We start from the raw sequence: 22,338 nt of genomic DNA, 5'->3' as shown, positions 1-22,338 counted from the left end.
AAACACTGTGAACTGAGACAGATCTTTGGCTGCATTGTGATTTTCAGATTTTACGAAACAATATGTAATCAGGTTGCTGCTGTTGTCTGTGTTTTTGCATTGACGATTTATTATGTGGGTAGATATTTAATAAAGCTGTTTTACATGGTTTTAGCAGCTATTCTGTTTGAAAGACAGTGATTTACTGAATATTAATCATTTCAAGCATAACATTAAGGGGATAGTTCAGCCAAAGGTGAAACTTCTGTCATCCTCAACTTTATGTCATTCCAGACCTGCATGACTTTCTTTTTGTGTTGGATACCGTACAAAAGACACACTTTATTGTCTCGTTTTGTCTATAATACAATGAAAGTGAATGATCACGGTCATTCGGACAAATTCTCCTTTAGAAAATAAGAAAGTCATACCTGTTTGATCACCATGAGGAATTTCATAATCTCTTTAATAGTTCAGTGCAAAATAAAATGGGAAAAATCCTGTGAAAAACAGTTTTTTACAGTGTGTGTTTAGAAAATGATACTCCACAAACAACAGTGTTACCCACTGTACACTAACATCCCATAAATATTTTATACGTCACATTACCAATAGAATTCTTCAGGGACATTGTATTTCGTCCTGCACATTCACTCGAGGTTGCTTTTTGTTCAACCATATACAGTCTCAGACCACACTGCATATCTGAGATTCAAAATCTAATCTTACTGTTCAAAGATAAGAATTATTATTTTTAATTAAATTAATACCTTGATTCAGCAAGAATGCAGTACTGTAAAGTACTATTTATTTAAGATTATTCAAAGTATCCTGAAAAACGTTTATTTTTCTTTTCACAAAAATGTTAAGCAGCACAACAGTTTTCATCATTGATAATATTAAGAAATATTTATCGAGTAACTAATCAGCATACTGGAATGATTACTGAAGGATTGTGTAACACTGAAGACTCGAGTAATGATGCTAACAATTCTGCATTGCATCACAGAAATAAATAAATATATTAAAATAAAGTTAATTTGATTGCAATGTTTAACTGTATTACTGTTTTTTCTGTATAAATGTACCCATTACAGACAGACTAAACTGGAATTTAATTTATTAGGTTATAAACATTTTGGATTTAGAAAATGTAAAACAAAGTCATGTCATAGCATAAAATGAATAATTTGCACTATATCTAAGTCACTATTAAAATAACAAAATTGTGACATTGATCCTTAAAAGGTTAGGTGCTCTTGCTTTCCAAGTTCTTTCCAAGCTCAAGGGGTACTACCATAAAAACCAAAATGGCAGAGGTTTTTTTATTTGGTGGAAAATTTTAATAGAACTTTTCACTATAATCATCATGCTTAACTTGTAATGACTTCAATGACTTCAATAATTTGTAAGTGCAAAAGTGACCCATTTTCACACAGTGGCCTCAGACTTTTCAGGTCCCCAGTGTATTTCGCATTAAAAAAAAAAAATTTCAAATGAGTCTTATTATTTGAAATTCATTATAAAATTCTCAATCCTTAGAAAATCAGATTTTACAGCATACATTCTTGGTGATGTTTGGTTTTCAGAGAAATAATGAAAAATCATTCTCTTGCTATTCTATTTTATGTTCAACTTTGAATTATGCCTTTAAACTTAATTTATTTGCCACTAAATGAGTTTCTTAAATATGAGTCACACACCACACCACATAGCACAGATAAGAGCTGTAGAGACTAATTTATGGACACTACTGACTAATTTATCTAGTGGATGTTATAGAAGCCTTAATCCTCCTCAAATAAGACTGCAGTTACATAAATCTTGGAGAAATTCAGATTAAAATATAGATAGGACTAAGAATATCAAATATTAAAATGATCATATAATATCAATATTATAAGATATGAATAAATATTAAATATTTACCCCACTACCATTTAATTAATAAGTTACACAGACTGGACTTCAGCTAGGAATAAATATGTGCAAGAACATTGGCTTATTATATTTAATACTGAGACTGAGGATCAAAATCTTTCATCAAAGTTGTCCTAAAACCAAAACAATACCTGTTCTAGTCTTAGGACAACTTTAAATAACCTTTTTGATCCACTTCAAATATTGACTACTGTATTTTTTAAAAGATTTTAAAAAGTTTTTGAAATCTGTCACCATTTGACTTGAAATCTCGGCCTCAAACGTAAACGATTTCAATGTGACAAACGTTCCTATCAGTACCACAATGGTAATAAACCCTTCATTAAAGAACAAACACAAATTAACAGAGAAGTCCTGTTAAGAGAGCTTTTCTCTGTAATGCTTTACCACCTAAATCTGAAATGAACACTTAAAAGCAAACCTTTAAGCACAGGAGATCGTTTTTATATAGGCATTTGAAGCCATTGGCTTAATACAGTCGTACTGAATGAAGAAAGAAACACTGTTTGTAATTAGAAATGGAGATTAAGCTGTACGATTTTTATCAAAGACTTCAGACGGGTCTTTTAGAGTTAAGTATGTTTATGAATCTTACTCTGTTTAATTGCAAGCGATTGCTTGCTGGTTATCTGAAGCTGTACTTTGCAGCTCTATGCAGTTAACTCTCAAGCATGAGTAGCTAATAACAATAAGATATAGAAGATATAGAGTTTGCTGAAAGATTAGTGTTATTTAAATATGATAAACTAAAATCAAAGACTGGGATAGAGATCAAACGTTTTAGTGAGAGTGCCATTTACATTTGCATATGGCCAGGCATTGCTAGCAGTACAGAACAGCCACATTTTCCTCCTAATTCAGAAAGTGTTGTGAATAAATCTATATGTTTTGCTTCCTCGGAGCATGGGAAAAAAGTCAACGCTCGATAAGCACCGTCTCTGTTTGATGTTAGAGGTCTACTCCATTCATGTGTGAAATTCTCCACCTCTGGAAAAATCAAACACATAAACCCATTAAAACTTGTGCGAGTTGCCACAGGGTGAGTCCGCACCACTGAGAGCACGTCTTCTCTCCCTTGGACTTTGGAGGAAAGGTCATGCCATCCTTAAAGTGAAGGAAAACATGAATTATTTCACATCTGGCACTTAGCTTGATTCTGTCCACTCATTCACTCATCTCATAATGACTCGCCCATTTGAATCTGACTTGAATCAAATCTAAATGGTCTTATGCTCAAAGCATTTTAAGGGCTGCTATTAGGAAAATAAAAGAAATTATGAATATATCAAAATTGTGTTTCAGTGTGAAAACCTGTTTTTAGGAACAAAACTAGGGCTAGGGGGCCTTCAAAGGTTGAGAACCACTGATTTACATAATGCTTAAAGGACAGCCATCAAAAATGTACCTAAGCCATATCATTGCAAACCATCAGCACCCTGCTGAACCCTAGTTTGAAAACTTTTGACAGTATATAACACACTGAATGTTGATTTAAATTTCTACATAATTGTGTCACTAGCACAGAACATCTTATGGTGCGTTAGCCATCCAATCTGGCTTCACTTTAAAGGCTTTAAAATTAATTTTGGCACCAAAAGCAATTGTAACGAGGATAATTGCATGCATTGTAGCTTTTCCGCAGTTGATATGGGTTAATGTGTTGGACATCCAGGGGAGAGCTGGCAAAACAATCAAAATAACAATCAAAGCCTCACACACAATTACAATGACATGTACACATCTGCCAACATGTACAAATACCTGTTTACCGTGTTATGAATCTCATCAAATCAACTGCATATAGTAAATTCGTTTAAAACAATAAGTTGAACAATATGTAACAAACGCTGGTTATGATTCAGATTCCTTCACATGTAATGCAGATCTGTATGACTCATCTTTCTTTTCACCCAAACCATGAATTCACTTCAATTAAATTTCACTTTCAAATGTGTGTGGACTGGAACCTCAACCTTGGCTTTGAATAGCAAAACATTGATGTGAAATCCCAAGAAGCCTTAGTGTGAGTGAATGGCTGAGGGACAGTGCCAGCATAACGCATACATGAATCCAATATTTTCTTGACAGTCCTACATCGTTCAATGGTTTCTTAGGTCTGAAAGAAGGCTCTGAGGCTTATAATTGGTCCAGCACACAATTTACAACCGAGACAAATTTTAGAGCCCATGTTCACAAGGTTAAATAGCAGCAGAGTCAAACACCTGAGGATATTATACACAAATCTATGGCTGGCCATAGTGTACAACACAATGAAAACATAACGGAAAAAAGTTACAACACAACAGAAGCAAGCCACAACACAACAAAATTAGCAGAACAAAATGGAAACGAGTGGCGACACAATGAAACTGGCAGGATACAACTGGTAATATGCATTGTGTCGTATTGATTTTGTTGTGCTGTGGCGATTTTCGTGTGTTGTGCACTACTGGGCCACCATAAGAGTCAGCAAGCTGTACAGTTGTACTAGAATGTAGAATGGAAAAAACAACTCATTGGTCTCTAGGCTTGTTTTTTAAAGTTGAACAGTGACATAAAACAGTGCCTTTTAAGATGTGGTACAATGGCCTATACATAAATGCATGTTTTCATATAAAAATGATCCAAGTAAAAGGCAGAAGAAAGAAAGAACATGTTCATTCACTCGAGATCCATCATTCAACCTATTGCGCAAATGTGCATACGTGAGACGCTGATAAAGCAACGAAACACGAAACAATTGTCAGAGGCATTTTTAGAAACAAAAAGTAGATTACAACAGAAAGCAAGGCTTTTGTTCACAGTGCATACTTGCCTTTAAAATGTGAAACACAACGCTGTGGAATGAAAGCGGTTTTTTTGAATACAATATATTGTACAAAAAATCTTAAGAACCCGCCACGCATGCATGAGATGCTGAAGAAACAGCAAAGCTAGTCTCAGCCTCAGACGTCATGCCCACGGACCGTTGGCTAAACGTCTGATGCATATGGTACACAAAAGTGGAAACACTTCAGAAATTTCGAAGTCGTTATCGGGTTGGTTAAATTCTACAGGATTTCCGCGAGATGTGAGTGTCGCTTTCTTTAACATTCCACCTGGAAACAAAGATACTGTGGTGCCAAACAAACCCCCTCACCAAAAGTGGAAAGCCGTCGTGTTTACAACTGTGACGAACAGCGCTTACCAGGATCAACGAACGCTGGATTTTCAAAAGTATGTGAAATATTTAAAATTTGCAGCATAGAATCTTTAAAATACGTCAGAGAGTTTTACACATTGGTCTGTTATTGTGGCTACATTTGCACGCCGCAAAAAGTGACGGGGTAAAAAATGAACTGTGATTGGTTGTTGGACATGTCAGTCAAACGGCCTCATGGGCGGGCCTTGGCCAATGAAAGCTGCCATGAATTCCAGACCTTCAGCCTAGATTTCCGTCTAGTGTAGTAAACTATTAAAAAAATTATTTGATTTTCCAATAAAGTTTAAGATGCCGGTTTGTCATAATAATAGCCCAGGGATCTCTGTGTGCCATTTCAGTTGTGTGCATGTAGTACTGCATCTTATCAACACCAGTGGAGTCTGAGGTAAGTCAAGCTTTTTCTGATTGGATACTGTCTGACAGGTCAAGCTCCAGTCATGGTTCTCAATCACGCCTGCGAGGGTTAAATCACTGGCTCAAAACTGAAAGGATAGCAAATTACCAGATCAAGTTCTTTCATACCACGTCATGTTTTGCTGAATGGTAGCCACTAGATTTCACATAGAGGGCATCCAGGAGGGGCCATTTCTTTCAATATCAGGTTGAGCCAGCAATACAATGGCATAGATTTGCTAGCTATTCTTAAAGCAGGTTTGATCCAGCTCAAAGCTCTGAAACTTGTTGAACAATGCTTTTGCTGAACCTTGATGGGTACTTTAGCCCATGAATATTTAACAATGGACATGAATAATGAAAGGTGGCCTGTGGCTAGGCACCTGTTAACAGTGCCAATGTGAAAGCAGCAAAAACAACATCCAAATGAATGACAAAATCCTTTCCATTTTAATATAAAACACTTTTGTTAACAAATGTTCAATTAAAGCTGGGCTCATGTGGAATATGGTATTTGTTATTGGCATTATTCATTAGCTGTTTTGCAAGCATATGTTAAATTAATTCACGTTAGCTGCAATAACATGCAGACATGCTGAAATAAAATAAAAAAATTTACATCACAGAATCCTTTAGGTTACATGAACAAAATATATTGATCCAATCAGACAGAAATCGCTCAATTACAGGTTACCACTTTTCAAGGTTTATATCTGAGAAACTCATATGGTATCAGGCTGAAGGGTGAAATATATTTGTCTCTTGAGCATTCTGACAGCTTTATTTTTCATGTATTTCGTTAGAAGGGTACAATCTGACCTCAGTAGATGGATGATCCCTGACTGCAGCGGTGAACCCTTCAAAACAAAAACACAGATAAAAGGACTAAACTGCTGTGGCAGAAACAGAAAAACACATTAGAAATGAAAATACAGGCACACACTTTACACTTGAATTCAGTGAAGCATGGTGCCAGGTTTGAGGTTTAAAATGAATGAGTAAAATATACATTCCCTTAACAACATATTTAATACTGTTTTCACATCATTGTATTTAAATCTTAAAGAAATAGTTTACAGAAAAAAAGATAATGTGCTGAAAATGTATTCACCCTTAGACCATTCAAGCTATAAATAAGTCTGTGTAGATAAGTCATAAGATGTTAAATGTTTTTATCAGCTGTTTGGACTGTCATTCTGATGCCACCCATTCACTGCCAATCCAAATCTGTTCAGATAAAGAAACACGCTTATCTACATCTTGCATAGCATTAGGGTGAGCACATTTTTGTTTTGTTAAATCTAAATAATTCCAGATACTGTAACATTATCTGTAAGGTGTTGGTTTATGCCTAAACTGAAGCAGAAACCTTTAAAATGGGCATTTAAGAGAGATGTTAGATTAATGATCGTGTGGAAAACAGGACCAGCTGACAATAAGATGAATCTCTCACCACTGCTGACACAAATATGAGTGTTTTACTTTGGCTATTCAAAATGTTCTCAGCCGATGTCTGATGAGTGACTGGAAATGGTTATATCCTGTCAGACCCCTGCTGATGTATACATATGTCATAATGTAGCCACATTATAGTGTGACTTTAATTGGAGAAAACAGTCCAAAAATGATCAAATGACACATTAAAGAGTTGAAATGTATCACCTGATGATAGCTCATTTCAGTATGAATACAAAAACAGTTTTGCTTTTAGGGTTTGTGCTTGAGTCAAATTATTATTATTATATACTGCATATATTTTTTTTATAAAATACATTTTTCCCCTATGGTCCACCTGTAATGTTGTCCTCACAAAACATACTGCAAGCAAGAAACATTAATTTGTTACAAAATATATAATATATAATTTGACTGGATGCTCTGCCTTTGACATTTATAACAAAAGATATTGGAATTATCTTCTCACTTTTGAAAAGTTGATAAGCGTTTTTGATTATGAGTTGGTGGCATTTTGCTATTTGCTTTTAGCATTGTTTTTGAGTATTTGAGTTCTTTTAATGATCTTTAAAGTGCATGTCATAACCCACATTAACTTGTTTATATTGGTTGATTTCTCATATTTTACTGAACAGAAGAAACAATAGAGAAATCTAAGTAGATAAGAGAAACGTCCTGTTTCCTGCAGGATCGAGGCAATGGATTGCAAAAATTATCTAGACAATAAACCAAAGCCTCTAAAAAAACAGATTTTTCTTGTTGTTGTTGTTAGCATTTGCTGCTATGCCCTTAATTTCATTCAGTACCAGAAGGCAAAAGCAGAACGGTTTGGGATTTGACAGACTCAGGGGGAAGCTGTGTATTTTAGTAGAGTGAAATTTACACAGCAAATAAATTATTTAGCTAAATCTCTCTGGGGAAACAGGACTGTGACTATGACTTCTTTAAGGCTGATGGAAAATGGAAAGGATTTGATATGAGAGTGTCTGTTTTAACCCCATGGACAGGCAGTTCTTATGTGTGTCATTTCTGAACAATGTAAACGTACAGCTCAAGTTGTTTATTTAAAATCGTTGATCGTGAACATTCAAACAACAATGTAAAATGGTCACAAATGTTACAAAAATACATACCATGTATCAAGCTTGTTTAAATGTAGATACAAAAATATTCACGTGTACACATGACTTTAAAGAATTTGGGTCATGCTTCTTGTGAATTTATTACTTGAAATGTACCGTATCTCGCTTGTGTAGCATGCGGTATGGACAAATATTACTTAATTTCACAGCACATATACACAGTTAATATGCACAACATCCAGTTTTTCTTCTATGCACTTATATACTACATTTCACCCATTAATATTCAACAAAACAGCACATCGTTTCGAAAACAGACATCGTCTATACAGCGCAACTCATTAAAATAGGCACCTTTTCTTTTATGCATTTATATAAAGTTCACAAAGTACACTGCTAGCTATCTTAAAGTGATATTTGATCTTTTATATATTGAAAATGACAAAATTTTAATTAACATTTTATAAGAATATACATTCTTTATCATGATAGATTAGAGGTAATCTGGCTAATCACACATTTAAAATAAAATAAAAAATACTATGTGCCATTGGACAATATTGGGCAGTGATTTGAGGCTTTAATTTTTTTAATGAATATATTACTAAACCTTTGCAAGACATCCCAGCTGAAGCATTAAAAATAATTTGCTGTACATTCCCTTTATATATTCTGTCAGATGTGACTGTACATAATTATTTTACACTCCACTGGAAAAAGAAACCACAATCCAGACTGAACTACCTTTATGTGGCACTGACCCATTTCGAGTCGCTTTCCAGGACTTCACAGGCCTTGATCTGGCTGCAAGTCCATCCTAATGAGTAAAACTGTGAGACAAGAACATTGGTTTGACAGGGTGGCCTGCTTTTTCGTTTCCCTTCAGCTTGTACATAAACACAAAAATCCTTCAACAGTAGTTGAACAAGCACAGCAAGTTACCACTGACACTAAAGGATGTAAAAAAAAAGTCACAGTACAAAGGAAATGGTCAGTTTACAGCATTAGCATTACTGCAAAGACTTACAATACACATAAGTAGCAATTCCATTGTTAAGTATAAATTGGCTGATGTGTATTATTCTTTAAGATAAGCATTGTCAAAGCCTATGACTGTTATATTAAGCTCCAACAGTGCCGTCCTTGTCATCATTGATCTCACAATTGATCGTTTGTTCTTCGCACAAAAGGATTTGACATTAGACCATAAAACTGTCAAGTATCGGTGATATGTGGCACAGTGACACTCAAACAAGCATGCAAACTGAATGTTGACACAACCCTGGGGATGACTTATCTGGAATGATAGTGCAGAGAAGGGCATTCGGCTTCCAAATGTGCCTAAATATACACACGCGCACACACACACACACACACAGAGATCTGAAAACATCATAAAAAAATGAACAACGTTTCGAAGAAACATCACATTTGGTCTCTACAGTATATCTCCATATATTGGATATTCAACAATCCGCTTTTGGTAGCCTTTTTGTTTCTCTCTTTGTTTTTGTTTTTTTTTTGTTTTGTTTTTTATCTTACCTCGTAAGCAAAATATATAAGAGCAATCCAGGCAAAGAATCCCTAACCTCTTTTTCCTGCAGCGTATCATCAGTCATTTTTGATGATGCTGTTGCCTCTGTGTCCCTGCAGAGCCCAGTTGGCACAAAATGACGGCAAAACTACAATCTCGCTGCTCTTCAGAAGATCACTGGGGCTTTATTTACAGGTTTTACGTGTTGCAGAAGATGACCTGTGCCTGTCCGATATTGTGTTTTTCATACAAGAACCTCAATGACGACTCCTATGAAAACAAATTGCGCTATTTTCAGCAAATGTAGGGTTTAGTAGCTCATCTCTCCAAAAATGTATAATACAGTCTGAAGGTAAGAACTGAATTTCACTATAACACTTCCTGAACATCGTCATGTCATCTCATGGTCTCATTCTGATGACAGTATCACATCATTATAGATCCTAAGTTAGACTGTGATGGACGTCTCGTCTTGACATGCGGATGCACGGCGAGTCTTAGGGCTGCAGCGAGTCAGCATGGAGATCTGTGTGCTGAAGTTGTTGCCATTGCTGCCCATGGATGGGTGCTGGTATTTGGTGTCAGGACCCAGAAACCTTTCGAGGTGCCATCGCCTCCATTTCCTCTTGATCTCTGCTTGGACCTTAGGGAAGAATGAAATCCATTCTAATCAACTGGTGATGGATAAAACATTCTCACTCTACAGTTTTATACAAAAGCTCTACAAGGTACATTAAAAAGGTTAGTTCACCCAAAAATGAAAATTCTGTCATTAATTACTCACCCTGATGTCCTGAACACAAATTAAGATATTTTTGATGAACTGAGAGCTTTCTGACCCTGCATAGACAGCACCACAACTGACATGTTCAAGTCCCAGAAAGGTAATAAGGACATCATGTGTCATTAGTTGTGGTACTGTTGTGACCGCACGTAAAAGACTGACACAAAGAGAAGAAATTATTGAATAAAGTAATTATTTTTGTGTTCTTTGCACACAAATTATTTTGGTATCTTCCAACAATTATTGTTGAACCACTAATATATTTACTACCTTTCTGGGCTTTGAATGCAGTAGTTACGCTGCAGTCCATGCAGGGTCAGAAAGTTCTAGGATTTCATCAAAAATATCTTAATATTTGAATATAATTTGTGTTACAAATATGAATGGTATGTCAACTAAAGGGTAATTAATGACAGAATTTTCATTTTTGAGTGAACTATGCCTTTAAGAAACTCAGTAAATTAAGGAGCATTACAGAAGTAAAACGGTTGCAACTGGGTTTTAAACAACACTGGCTCATTGGAAATACCTGACTCTATACATTTCTGTAAAACTCGAAGTATGCATTGTTTTTTTCTTTGCTACACAATTTGTTAGGCACTTTAAGTGACTTAATTATTACCCCATTGCAAATTAAGGTTTATTAAAAACCCCAGTGTTATGAAAAAAACATGCTTTCTTTGCAAAATTATATTGTATTTGCTTGTAGCACATTTCACAGCACTTTAAAAGTGAAATCTCTAGTGACTGGTGGTACATAGTTTTTTAAATCTGATTGGTTGGCTAATGTTTTTATTGTTGATCAGCTGGAGAAAAAAGTTTTAAAGTGATTTCCAATTATCACAAAGGAGATTATTTCACAAAGGAGGCTGTTATTGTTCTGGTGGTGTTATGAACTAAATTTTGACTGATTTTGGAAACTATAACTTTATTGTTATTTTTAGAGCTATCCCCTTTGATGTAAATAGGCCTCAAAGGGAGGGTCTAATGCTATTTCATGCATGTTGAAATTGTATGTAGAATTTAGAAATGAAATTTGTATGTAGAAATTGTTGTGTGTAGAAATGAAAATGGATGTAGAACTGAGTATTTCTGTGTAAACTCCTTCCGGGTTTGAATAGGTTCCGGAAAGTTTTTTTTGATCATGGCTCTTCATGATGTCATGAAGGGTGGAACTCCTTATATGGGCACTTCTCCCGGAAGAGTGCACACATAACGACCGGAGCGAGAGCAAGAGCAAACATTGCAAGTGCAATGATGTACCAGGCGAGTTATATGGCAAGTTTACTGCTCCAGAAAAGCCATAAATATGGAGCTGCTTGTGTGATACAAACATCAAAATGTATTAGTTTATAAATTATGCACTATTGTAAAAGTGTTTTAATATAGGAACATAGAATTGTGTAAGGAACTGCTTGAAAATAAGTCTTTATTAATCAATAAATTGCCACTGTAATTATAATTTGTGTGAAAAGTAACAAAAGTTGTTGTTTTACTGCCTCTAGTGTAGGGCTGTGCAATTAATCGCATATGATTGTCATGCGCATCTCTTCACTAAAGCTGGTTCCATGATCAGTAGTAAATCACCATCACATACTTTCAAATGGAGCGACTTTACTGACAAGATGCGCATAACATGCGATTTTATTGCATTCTATTGTTTTCAAATGAAAAGTGCAGTGAAATGTATTTCAGGTTTGGCACAAATGTAGTCACTGAATTCCAGTGAGCCTGGGTTGTCTTTAATGGTAAAACAGGATCATTTTACTAATAGATATCAATTTGTGTACAAGTTGTTCATTTGTGGTGCACAAACAAAACATGTCAGATTATTTGAATGCACCTGGAAAAAAAGTTTGCACCTGTGACCCTTTTATTTAATCTGTTCAAGCAAAAAAGCCCCAAGATGCTGTGGACATCAATGCATATATCAAAGTAATAGGCCTCCTCTGCCAGTATATCTAGGGCTATTTATAGCCTATATGAGCTAGAAGAATCTAAGCCAATTACAGGCTTCCAGGGCTTTAGCTTTTTGCTAGAGAAATTGAATGAAACCTCAATATTAGGAAGTGGTTTCTGATCAGTTGTGACTGAGTGCACCTAAAGATTCTGTCTATCTATCCATTCATCCATGCCTTACCTCTCCATTCAGGAAACAGTAGAGTACAGCAACCACAAAACCCTGTTAAAACAAGGGAAAGCAACTTACTGATACTGTATCTCACTGTAGGTACGTTAAAAGCATTACACATGGGAATGACAATCTGCTAAATGCCTAGATATTCCTACCAGTCTGTCTAGTATGACTGTGGCGTAAAATATTTGGGCTGGTGAGTCCTGTAGCAGATATACTGTAAGAATATTTAACTAACAGGGACAAAACCATCCTAAATTCATGCCAGTCATTCTGGCGGCTCTGCCTAACTTTTTTGTCCCAAGGGCTATTTTTATTAAAACGAATAGATTTTTTTCTTTTGTTGCATGAAGGTCACATTTAAAACTGTATTGAAATGTTCTATCATGCCTTCATCATTTTTTCCTTCTTTTTTCTTTTTTTTTTTATGATTTTGTTGCTTTACTCTTTTCCCAGACCCAGCTAATTAATATTCACATTATAGGGAATTGTTTTTCCCCCCATAATTAATTTAATAATAAATAATTTACATAGTTAATGTATAGAAATGGTTTCAATAGATATTCAAAATTCTGACTTTGACAACAGTTGTGGCAACAGTTTTTTTTTATAAAGATTTTGAAAAGTTAATGTATTTATCTAGTGAGGAGAACCATAAAATACAATTCAGTTCAATTTGTTAACATTAGCTAACTGCATTATTAAATAAAATTAAAGATTAATAAATACTGCAACAAATTATTTCCCCATTGTTATGTAATGCTTAGACAAAAACAAAGGAGTAAACATTGAAAAAAATAATAATAATTACATTTTTTTACCCATTTCCTTTAAACACAGTTCATGATTTGCAAAGTGGAGGAAATGTCCATTAAACTGGATAATGTGAAAAGTGTTTATAAGGGTTTATTTCCTAAACATCCACAGGGCAAAAGTGGCCACAGTTGAAGCAACACTCAATTATGCCATTAAAAAAACAATGGCCAACAGCTAAAGTGTGCAAGACAGAGATTCTTGATGAAGACTGTTCGAGGAGCCCTGAGCAGTTCTACCAGACATCATTAAACTATTCTGCTATCTGAACAACAGTGCTACGATTAGCCTGAGAGCATTTCCTGTCACTGGCAACTATTGATATTTGGGCTCTCCTCTTTGTTTTCACAGCTAGTTTGAGTGATTAAATCCTCAGACGCACCTGAAATGACCCAAGAATGAGGTCAAACACGAGCCTTAGCTCAGTTTTTATGTTCTCAGGAATGAAAGCGAATATGATGAAGTTTATCCCAAAGAGTGGAATCAACAAAAGTGTGGATTTTGCCAGCCTCCTATAGAAAAGAAGAAGAAAAAAACATGACAAACAGATTTATGGGATACTTTCCTGTCATGCACACAGCGCAGGGCAGAGAATGATATCATTACTAGGTATTATCAAAAAGCATACTGGAATAACAACATTATTTATGCTGGATAGAAAATTGCAGGTGCTTAAGAATTGAGTCTTGTTTTGTGCGAACTGCATAGTGGAGAGCTACTTAAGGACAAAGGACATTAAATCATCGAAAGAGGGGCAGAGAGAGCCAGTGACATTTTAAAAGATGAGATTGCACTGCAGTGGGTTCTCACTCGCTGCTGGAGAGGCCAGCTAAAATATCCCCATATTTTATGCCCATGTTAAAATTACATAAGCTAAAATGTTTCTCATGTAACTCCAGTCCCCATCCTACCAAAAAGACCAGAATAGCTGGTCTACAGAAGAAGTTGTGATTTAGATGCTGGTGTTCCTGTCAGACCTCTTTAACCAACAAGACTCCCTTGACCTACTAGATTTCATTTTCTGCTGGTTTTGCTGAATAGCCGAAGGCTGGTCTGCCGACTAGAGCAGAACTTTCAAGCTTTAACCAATTTGGACCAACATTTAACATTTAATGTAATTGGAAAGTTCACCTAAAAATGTAAAAACCACCCGTGAAAGATTTATAAATAACTTGCTTTCCATTCTTTTCCATTTAATTACAATTAATGTAAACTTCAAGCTTCAAAAAGAATGCAAAAAAGCATTATGATAAGTAGTCATATGACTCATTTGCTAATCTGAAGTCAAATGATAACTTAAGAGTCAGGAAAAGTAAATTTTCAGAAATTGAAGTCGCTGTTGCAGTCACAGGTAATCTCCTTTGCTGCAGTTCTCGAATCTCATTCACATTTTGCAAGATGTCTCACACTAGGTTAACATCTCATTTGAAAGAGTAAAATCTCCTGTCGTGCTGCACAGAAGAGAATTAGTCTTGAGTTCGGAGTGAGATGAGGGTGCGCAAACGATGTCAGAATTTTTTGTTTGAAATTTCCCTTTAAATTTCAAGCCGGTCCTCTCAGCAGGGTGTAGAGATTAAAGAGTACAAATTACAGAATTAACCGTATTTTAATGCAAAAATCTGTTTAAATGGGGTCCAAATACTTACGAGTATTGGTTTGATTCATTTCTCCCAATGTCAGGACAGTTGATCTTCTGCCGCAGTATCCGGATGATACAAATGAAGAGGATAAAGTTCATCTGTTGTTGGTGACAAACAACAAAATAACAGGTGTTTTTATTTCGAAGAGTTTCTTTTTTCATGACAAATTACTGAAATCACTGAGGGGTCATATAGCCAGTGGATCCAAAGCACAGTGTTTATACGTCTCAGAGAAAGCAGGGACTGGCATCTATTAGCAAAAGTACAGAACAAAACTACCTCCTTAAGATGGCAGCGAGACAGAGCATGCAAGCATGTTGGAGTGGGGGAGGATGAGAAGTGTTTCAGTTTTCTGACCTACCATAGCAAATCCCCAACACAGTAAATAAATCTGCATAAACATTCCACTAGATTGACAGATTTTTGTCTCTGTCAATCTCTCTCAAATGCATCTTTCTTCCCTTTAAATCTCTCAAAAGAAAAGCCATGAAGAGCTTCTAAGAGTGTTTTTCACACCTTTCAGCCCTTATTGATATTTCATGTATATAATAAATCCCTAGAGAGATAACATCGCCTAGCACATACGTCAACAGTTTTGTGTGTTACTGACATCCTAACACTCATATTGTAGGCTAAGGTTTATACAACAAGCAGACAATTCTTATTCTTAGATTATATAATCTAAGAATAAAAATGTATTAAAATATATAGAAAAACTAAAATAAATGCATGTCTTTTATTTTATAAAGCATTATAATTTAATTCTAGAATACATAAAACATGCACTAATGATATGTAAAACTAAAATTGATATATCATTAATATACAACTGATGTGTGTATATATATATATATATACATATATATGTATATATATATATATATATATATATATATACACACACACACACACACACACACACACACACACACACACACATATATATATAAAGAATAAATTATGAAATTAAGAAAAAAGAAAGCACTAAATATATAATATAGAATGAATTTGTGGGTGTACTGTGTCCCTTGTAAAATGCATACTATATACAAGGGACACAGGGTTTTTAGGTATTGTAACTGGACACCATTTCTTTAATGTTTACGCTAGCAGTCAGTGAAGATTAATGAGATGTGTCCTTAAGTTGATAGTATTGTCAGGAAAGGCCAGACTTAACTGGGGCTTCTGCAATTTATTGAACGAATAACTGACATAATAACAAAGACATTTCTCAGAAAAAATAAGGAATAAATTGCATACATTTTTCACAGGTTAGACAGGGGAACCTAGTCGGGCATACCAAATGTAACCAGAAATCATAATGTACAAAAACAAATTTCTATAATCATAGTAATGGTGACATAACAGATACTCTAGGAGTGAAAGGACATCTCACCAAAATTGAAGCTAATATCGGGGTTTTGATAATCCACCAGAATGGGTCGGTATTTTCTATTATATCCCAGCACCTGGAAAATATGACAAATAAATGTAATGTATAAATTTTTGCTTGCAATGACTAAGTATTTATGTCTTGGTTTTTACATAAAATCACTGAAGGCTTTGACTGCGTTAAGCTTACCCGACATCATTGAAGTAAGCTTTGGCAAAGCTCCAAGCCATGATGAAAATCATTGGACCTCCTGTAGTGAGGTGAAATGAGAATGTATTTCGATCAGTACATCAGCAGTTGCTGTTTTACATGGCTCGCTAACATAATCATTATGTCAAATGTTAACAAAAGCAGGTTAATAAAGAAACAGATGCGCATATGACACCTACCCCAACCAATCAGAATGTACCACCAGAAGTACTTCCTCTCTGAGAAGAAGGAGACAGCCAACAGCGCATGAAGGTACAGACCTTCGACTAGCAGCCAGAAGAAGCTTGCCATAATGCAATACTGGAAAAAGACAATCACAGCTTTGCAGCCAACCTGAAAATCAAAGACGGAGGGAATGAGAATGGCTCTGAGAATTCATTCCCACCCTTGAGTGCTCTGAGAAGTAGGGACATCCTGACATTTACCACATCGATGAAAAACAAATTGTAACCTGCTGCAGTGCAGCCACTGTTTATGCAAATGTTTTCCACAAACGTGACAACCGTTTTGAATACAGCTGCAACAATGATGATTTCGGATTTCTCAGTGGTTCCTAAACCTGGTCCTGGAGGCACCCCAACACTGCACATTTTGCATGTCTCCTTAAACACCTGATTCAGGTCATCAGCTCACTAGTGTAGACTTAAATACCTGAAATCGGTGTGTCGAAGAAAGGAGACATGCAAAATGTGCAGTTTTGGGGTGCCTCCAGGACCAAGGCTGGGAAACACTGGGATATCTCATTCTAAAGAAATCACCTCTTCATTTAGTAAAACCAATTAAATAACTACATTGTACATATATTATGTACTATCATTGTGTGTGTGTATAAAATTACAATACATAATACATATCTAAGAAGTTCAAAGTAAAGGAAAATATGGCTTTTCATTAGTAAAAAAAATTGAATATATATATATATATATATATTTTTTTTTTTTACTGTATGTATACATACATACTATAGTATTGTATAGTATAGTATATATATTACAAACCCTAATCACTGTAGGTAATTATGCATATGTCACGTATTGCCTAGCTAGTGCTTGCCTTTTTTGTTTCTTTGATTTCCAAAATAGCAATTCAAGCACTGGTGATAGGCTTTCATGAAAGCAGTGCTTTATTTGGGTAGAACCAGTGGGAGGTTGAGAGGAGTTTGTTCAGGGAGGACAGTGAGACATGGCAGGCAGACTGCAGGGCAATGAAATCAGACAGGAGGGTGTAAGTGGCTGAAGGTGAAAAGGAAAAACAGAGCAAAGATCCAGCATCACGCTGAAAATGCCATGTCCTCCTGCTCAAGAGCAGAATGAATTAATGATGACTACTAACCTCTGACTGTTCAATACAAACAAAACCTTCATGCTGAGAACTGTGGATGTGGTGCTGCACAACAGTTTTAACACAGTTAATGAGCTGTGATGCTCATGTCAATACAACTACAATATAGGAATGGACATGATGGTCCACTAGTTTGAAACAGAACTTGCTAAAGATAAACAAGTCGAGCAGTTGTTAAGACACCCACCTTGATTTTGAAAGTATGTCGTTTTGCACGTAACAATAAAACTAAAATTTTTCTAAAAATACTTCTTTGAGCTCCATGATCCAGGGATCAAAGATTCTCAAGATTCACACATCTAAAACCCAGTTCCTCTCTGCAACATGCTCAAAATGAGAGCGCATGCCTTACAGCCAGGAGAAAAGAATTGAGTGGATGAAGCAATCGACAGCTTAGACAGCAGAAGGCACTGAATGATGCTTTTGGCTTTCGCGCGTGTAAAATGAGGCAGCGCAGGATGAATGGATCCGACTCATAGTTTTAATGTGCACAAATCATCCCAAATTACCCTGAGAGCCGCAGCCTTTTGCTCAGGGCATGCAATCCCTGAAATAGATAGAAAGCTTTTGCTGCAGGCTCGACCACACAAATGGCTAACAAACACCTTCTGCTGAGGCAAACCTCTCAACAGCTTTTTATCATGCATTTATTATGTATCATAGATAAAACCACTGCAACTAATTCTTTTTATAAAGCTGTTTTCTGGCAATCAGTCATTCTGCCTTTTCCCATGGGTCTACTGTTATTTAAAGGTGAGAATAACGTTAATAAGGCAGCTTGACACATAACCTGGCTGCGAATATTTACTGATTCCAAAGAAGATTAGTAATACTTCACATGCAGATGAAGTCTTTAAAAGAGTCTGATGTAAAAATTTTATGGAGCACTTTTTAACTCCTAGAAAAATGTCTCTGATAAAGACTCAGAAAAAAATAAAATAAAATCACAGACAGAAAAAAAAATGGTGTAAGCCATTGAAAAAAATAATGGAGAGGATGTAATGGATCCATAAAAGGCTGCCCTTGCAAAGAGTTTTGAAAGAGGAACCTGTGGTTTGCCTATTATAATATCTTGTTTGCTTGGCCTACAATGCTTGAAAGCTTGCTTGTAATTTTGGCAAGAGAAATAAAACAACAATATAACTTTATGATCACAAATGTGACCCTGGACCACAAAATGAGTCTTAAGTGTCAAATGAAATTTATACATCATCTGAAAGCTGAATAAATAAACTTTCCATTGATGTATGGTTTATTAGGATTGGACAATATTTGGCCGAGATACAACTATTTGAAACTCTGGAATCTGAGGGTGCAAAACAAATCAAAATACTGAGAAAATCACCTTTGAATTTGTCCAAATGAATTAATAGCAATGCATATTACTAATTAAAAATTATACTTTATATCTCACTTACAGTATAACAAATTTTTTAATCATGACTATTAATTATTTCTCACAGTTGCTTTGTCAAATCATAATGTGACTATTCAACTTCATTGTCTACTCTAAGGTGGAAAAGGCTTTGTCATGTTATAGATTGATTGATTGATTGATTGTGTTCATAAAATAGTCACAAGTCTGGAGTGACACAATTTTCAGCAAATAACTTGTGAAAAGAACGTCTCCAGTAGACTGCCCACATTTCAACATGAGCATCCTTTGTGCCACAGTGTTTTACTTTCACTTTAAAATGCAAATAATCTTATGATAATCAGAAGTTGTGTTTAAAATCCAGCTATTTTAAAATTCTATTCTATAGCAAAGTGCAGACATTGACAGACACTAGATCTGAACACTGGATACGTGTTACAGCATACACACTCCATACACTGTGATAAGAAGCCATGTTTTCATTGAGAGCTTTAAGCTCCTTTGTCAAATTCAGTCAATATTCATCTCAACAGCTGAGTCATTTCAGAAAACGTCATGATTATTGCCACATCCCTGCTAAATACTGTGAAACTGATCTCTCTTATTTTAATAGAATACTAAACAGCTAAAACCAGCATGAATTGTCCAGGCTTAGATGGAAACCTGCAAAATGCAAAATGTATCTGTTTTTTTACTACTTTTACTAGTTTGGATGTTTTATTTGTATGGTCCAATTTTAAAGGGGTCATTTGACATTGCTAAAAAGAATATTATTTTGTGTCTTTGGTGTAATGCAATGTGTTTGTGCGGTTTAAGGTTCAAAAAACACATTATTTTCCACATCGTTCTTAAAACTGATGGTTTATTAATTAACTGCATGGAGACAACGAGTTGCATTTCTGAGTGTTTTTCTCTGGGCAAAATAATGAAATTCTTACCAAAACAAAATAGAATCTGTACAAAATATAGTTTGTCAGACGGCATAGTACGGCCATATACAAAAGATGTTAAATGCCCGCTCTCAGCTGTAAATTCGGCATAATGTAGGTAAGTCACAATAGCAATGCATCAGCATTGAAAAATTGCTGGTGTGATAATCTGTGATAATATATATATATTGTAATGCGCTCCAAAGTTTACGGAAAAAACGAGACAGCAGAAATACGTTTTCTTTATTTTACAAAAGCTTTATAGTTTTTAATGATGTTTTGCTTCTGTCTGTACTACCATAAATTCCAGATTAACAGTTGGGTGCCTCACACGCACACACCATTTTTTTTTCTCTAATTTGACATTGCAGCCTGTTCATTACCAAAATAAAAAACAGTTAAAGAAAAATAAACAGTTACACTGCTGGTGTCAGTCGCAAATTAAACGTCTAAATCTAAAAAAAAATCTAAATGTGAAATCGACTGGCAAAAACTGGTTCTTGAATTCTAAGATTATAATCTTTAGACAGACACCAACTTTTTCTGCCAACTGCAAATAGTGACTCAGCGCAACTGGAACAGATACTGCTGACTGGGCACATTCTGTTGTCAAGACCAAATTCCATTCATAATCGGCCTGACAGTCGTGTAGTGTGTTCTCGGCTTTACTTGCATGGTCTAATTTTAAATTTGTTGCCGTCACTCTTTTACTTTGCTGTTTTTGTCACTATTTGTCACTTTTGTCACTACGTTATGCTCATAGATGTTTAACAGCAGACATAACAGTCAAGAGGCCCAAGACCAGCGAGTATGAAAAAATGTAAACGTGATCAGCTGGGATAGACTGTATTTATGCTGATTACTAACACTGCTAGATAAATGCTTGGTTTGCTGTGTGTGGATATCTAATGGTTTGCTAATTAATACTATTACAGACTCCTAAGGGATTTATTTAAAATTAAATAAATAGACTGTGCAATTATAAACTTACAGAACCAGTGGAGCAGTTGTCAGTCTCTTCAATAGCATCGTAAAGCACGGCATCTTTTACAAAGACGGCGATGGCTTTCAGAATGAAGGACACAAACAGGTGCATGTGGATGTAGTTCCGCGTGCAGTGGAGTTTCCTGAGGGAATACAAGGAATACAATCAGCCATGCTCATGAACTGAATCTAAAATATGTTAAGCCTGATTGAGAAGTCCCCTGCCCCCTAATTACACCCTGTCCTTGGAACTAATAACAGAAAAAATGACAGCTAATTACACCACAAATGAAATCCTAATTGAGCTTTCTGGTCTGTGTAAGAGGTTTGTTAAACAGATAATTTGCTCCATTGTGTTGTTGTCAATTTCACATGCATTTCTACTTTCAGTAAACATGGGAATACACAAAATCTGATTCAAAATTCAAGGCAGCTGCTCATTTTATGTCCGACATGCTTATTTAATATTATCAAGCTATGGCAGGCAGTCAAAATACTGATTGTACCAAGTCTACTCTGTAGAAGAAAGAAAGTCTTACGGGTTTAGAGCAACATGAGAGTGAATAAATAATGGCATAATTTTCATTTTATGGATATACTATACTTTTAAGAAGACATTCACAGCTGCTTTATGCATAATGCAAGTGTTCTTAAAACAGAGAGAGTTTATTGTTTATTATGAGTTTATTGTTTATTAGAGTTTATTATATTGTTTATAATGTCCATACCTCACACTTGTTAAAATTACAAATGACCTGCTTCTTGCATCAGATCAAGGCTGCATCTAATTTCTAGTTTTACTTGATCTTAGTGCTGCGTTTGACACCATAGATCATGACATACTCATAGATCAATTACAAACCTATACAGGTATTCAAGGGCAGCCTCTAAGATGGTTTAGATCCTACCTGTCCGATCACTACCATTTTGTTTATTTAAATGGGGAGTCATCTCATTTATCACCAGTAAAATATGGCATGCCACAAGGATCCTTCCTAGGTCCCCTTCTATTTTCAATATACATGTTGTCCCTTGGTAATATTTTTAGAGAATACGCAATTAGCTTCCACTGTTATGCTGATGATACTCAGCTATATATCTCAATGAGACCAGATTCAACTTCTAAATTATCTAAGCTAACACTGTGTG

The 22,338-nt window shown here is 35.4% G+C and overlaps 1 protein-coding gene across 1 annotated transcript in view; it reads right to left on the bottom strand.

The window, feature by feature from the left end:
• Window positions 1-8,015: 8,015 nt before the first annotated feature.
• The window catches only part of vipr1b (vasoactive intestinal peptide receptor 1b), a 52,217-nt gene continuing 37,894 nt past the window's right edge, over window positions 8,016-22,338 (bottom strand). Inside the window, exons 6-13 of the mRNA XM_052596775.1 lie at window positions 21,197-21,332; window positions 16,740-16,893; window positions 16,540-16,600; window positions 16,354-16,426; window positions 14,964-15,055; window positions 13,700-13,829; window positions 12,511-12,552; window positions 8,016-10,229 (exon numbers count right to left, since the gene is read on the bottom strand). Coding sequence (XP_052452735.1) covers window positions 10,035-10,229; window positions 12,511-12,552; window positions 13,700-13,829; window positions 14,964-15,055; window positions 16,354-16,426; window positions 16,540-16,600; window positions 16,740-16,893; window positions 21,197-21,332 — 883 coding nt within the window. The 3' untranslated portion in view covers window positions 8,016-10,034. The remainder of the gene's footprint in view (window positions 10,230-12,510; window positions 12,553-13,699; window positions 13,830-14,963; window positions 15,056-16,353; window positions 16,427-16,539; window positions 16,601-16,739; window positions 16,894-21,196; window positions 21,333-22,338) is intronic.

Source organism: Carassius gibelio, chromosome B24, assembly GCF_023724105.1.
Source record: "Carassius gibelio isolate Cgi1373 ecotype wild population from Czech Republic chromosome B24, carGib1.2-hapl.c, whole genome shotgun sequence".
Classification (NCBI taxonomy): Eukaryota; Metazoa; Chordata; class Actinopteri; order Cypriniformes; family Cyprinidae; genus Carassius; species Carassius gibelio.
This window is presented reverse-complemented; position numbering and strand designations above follow the sequence as displayed.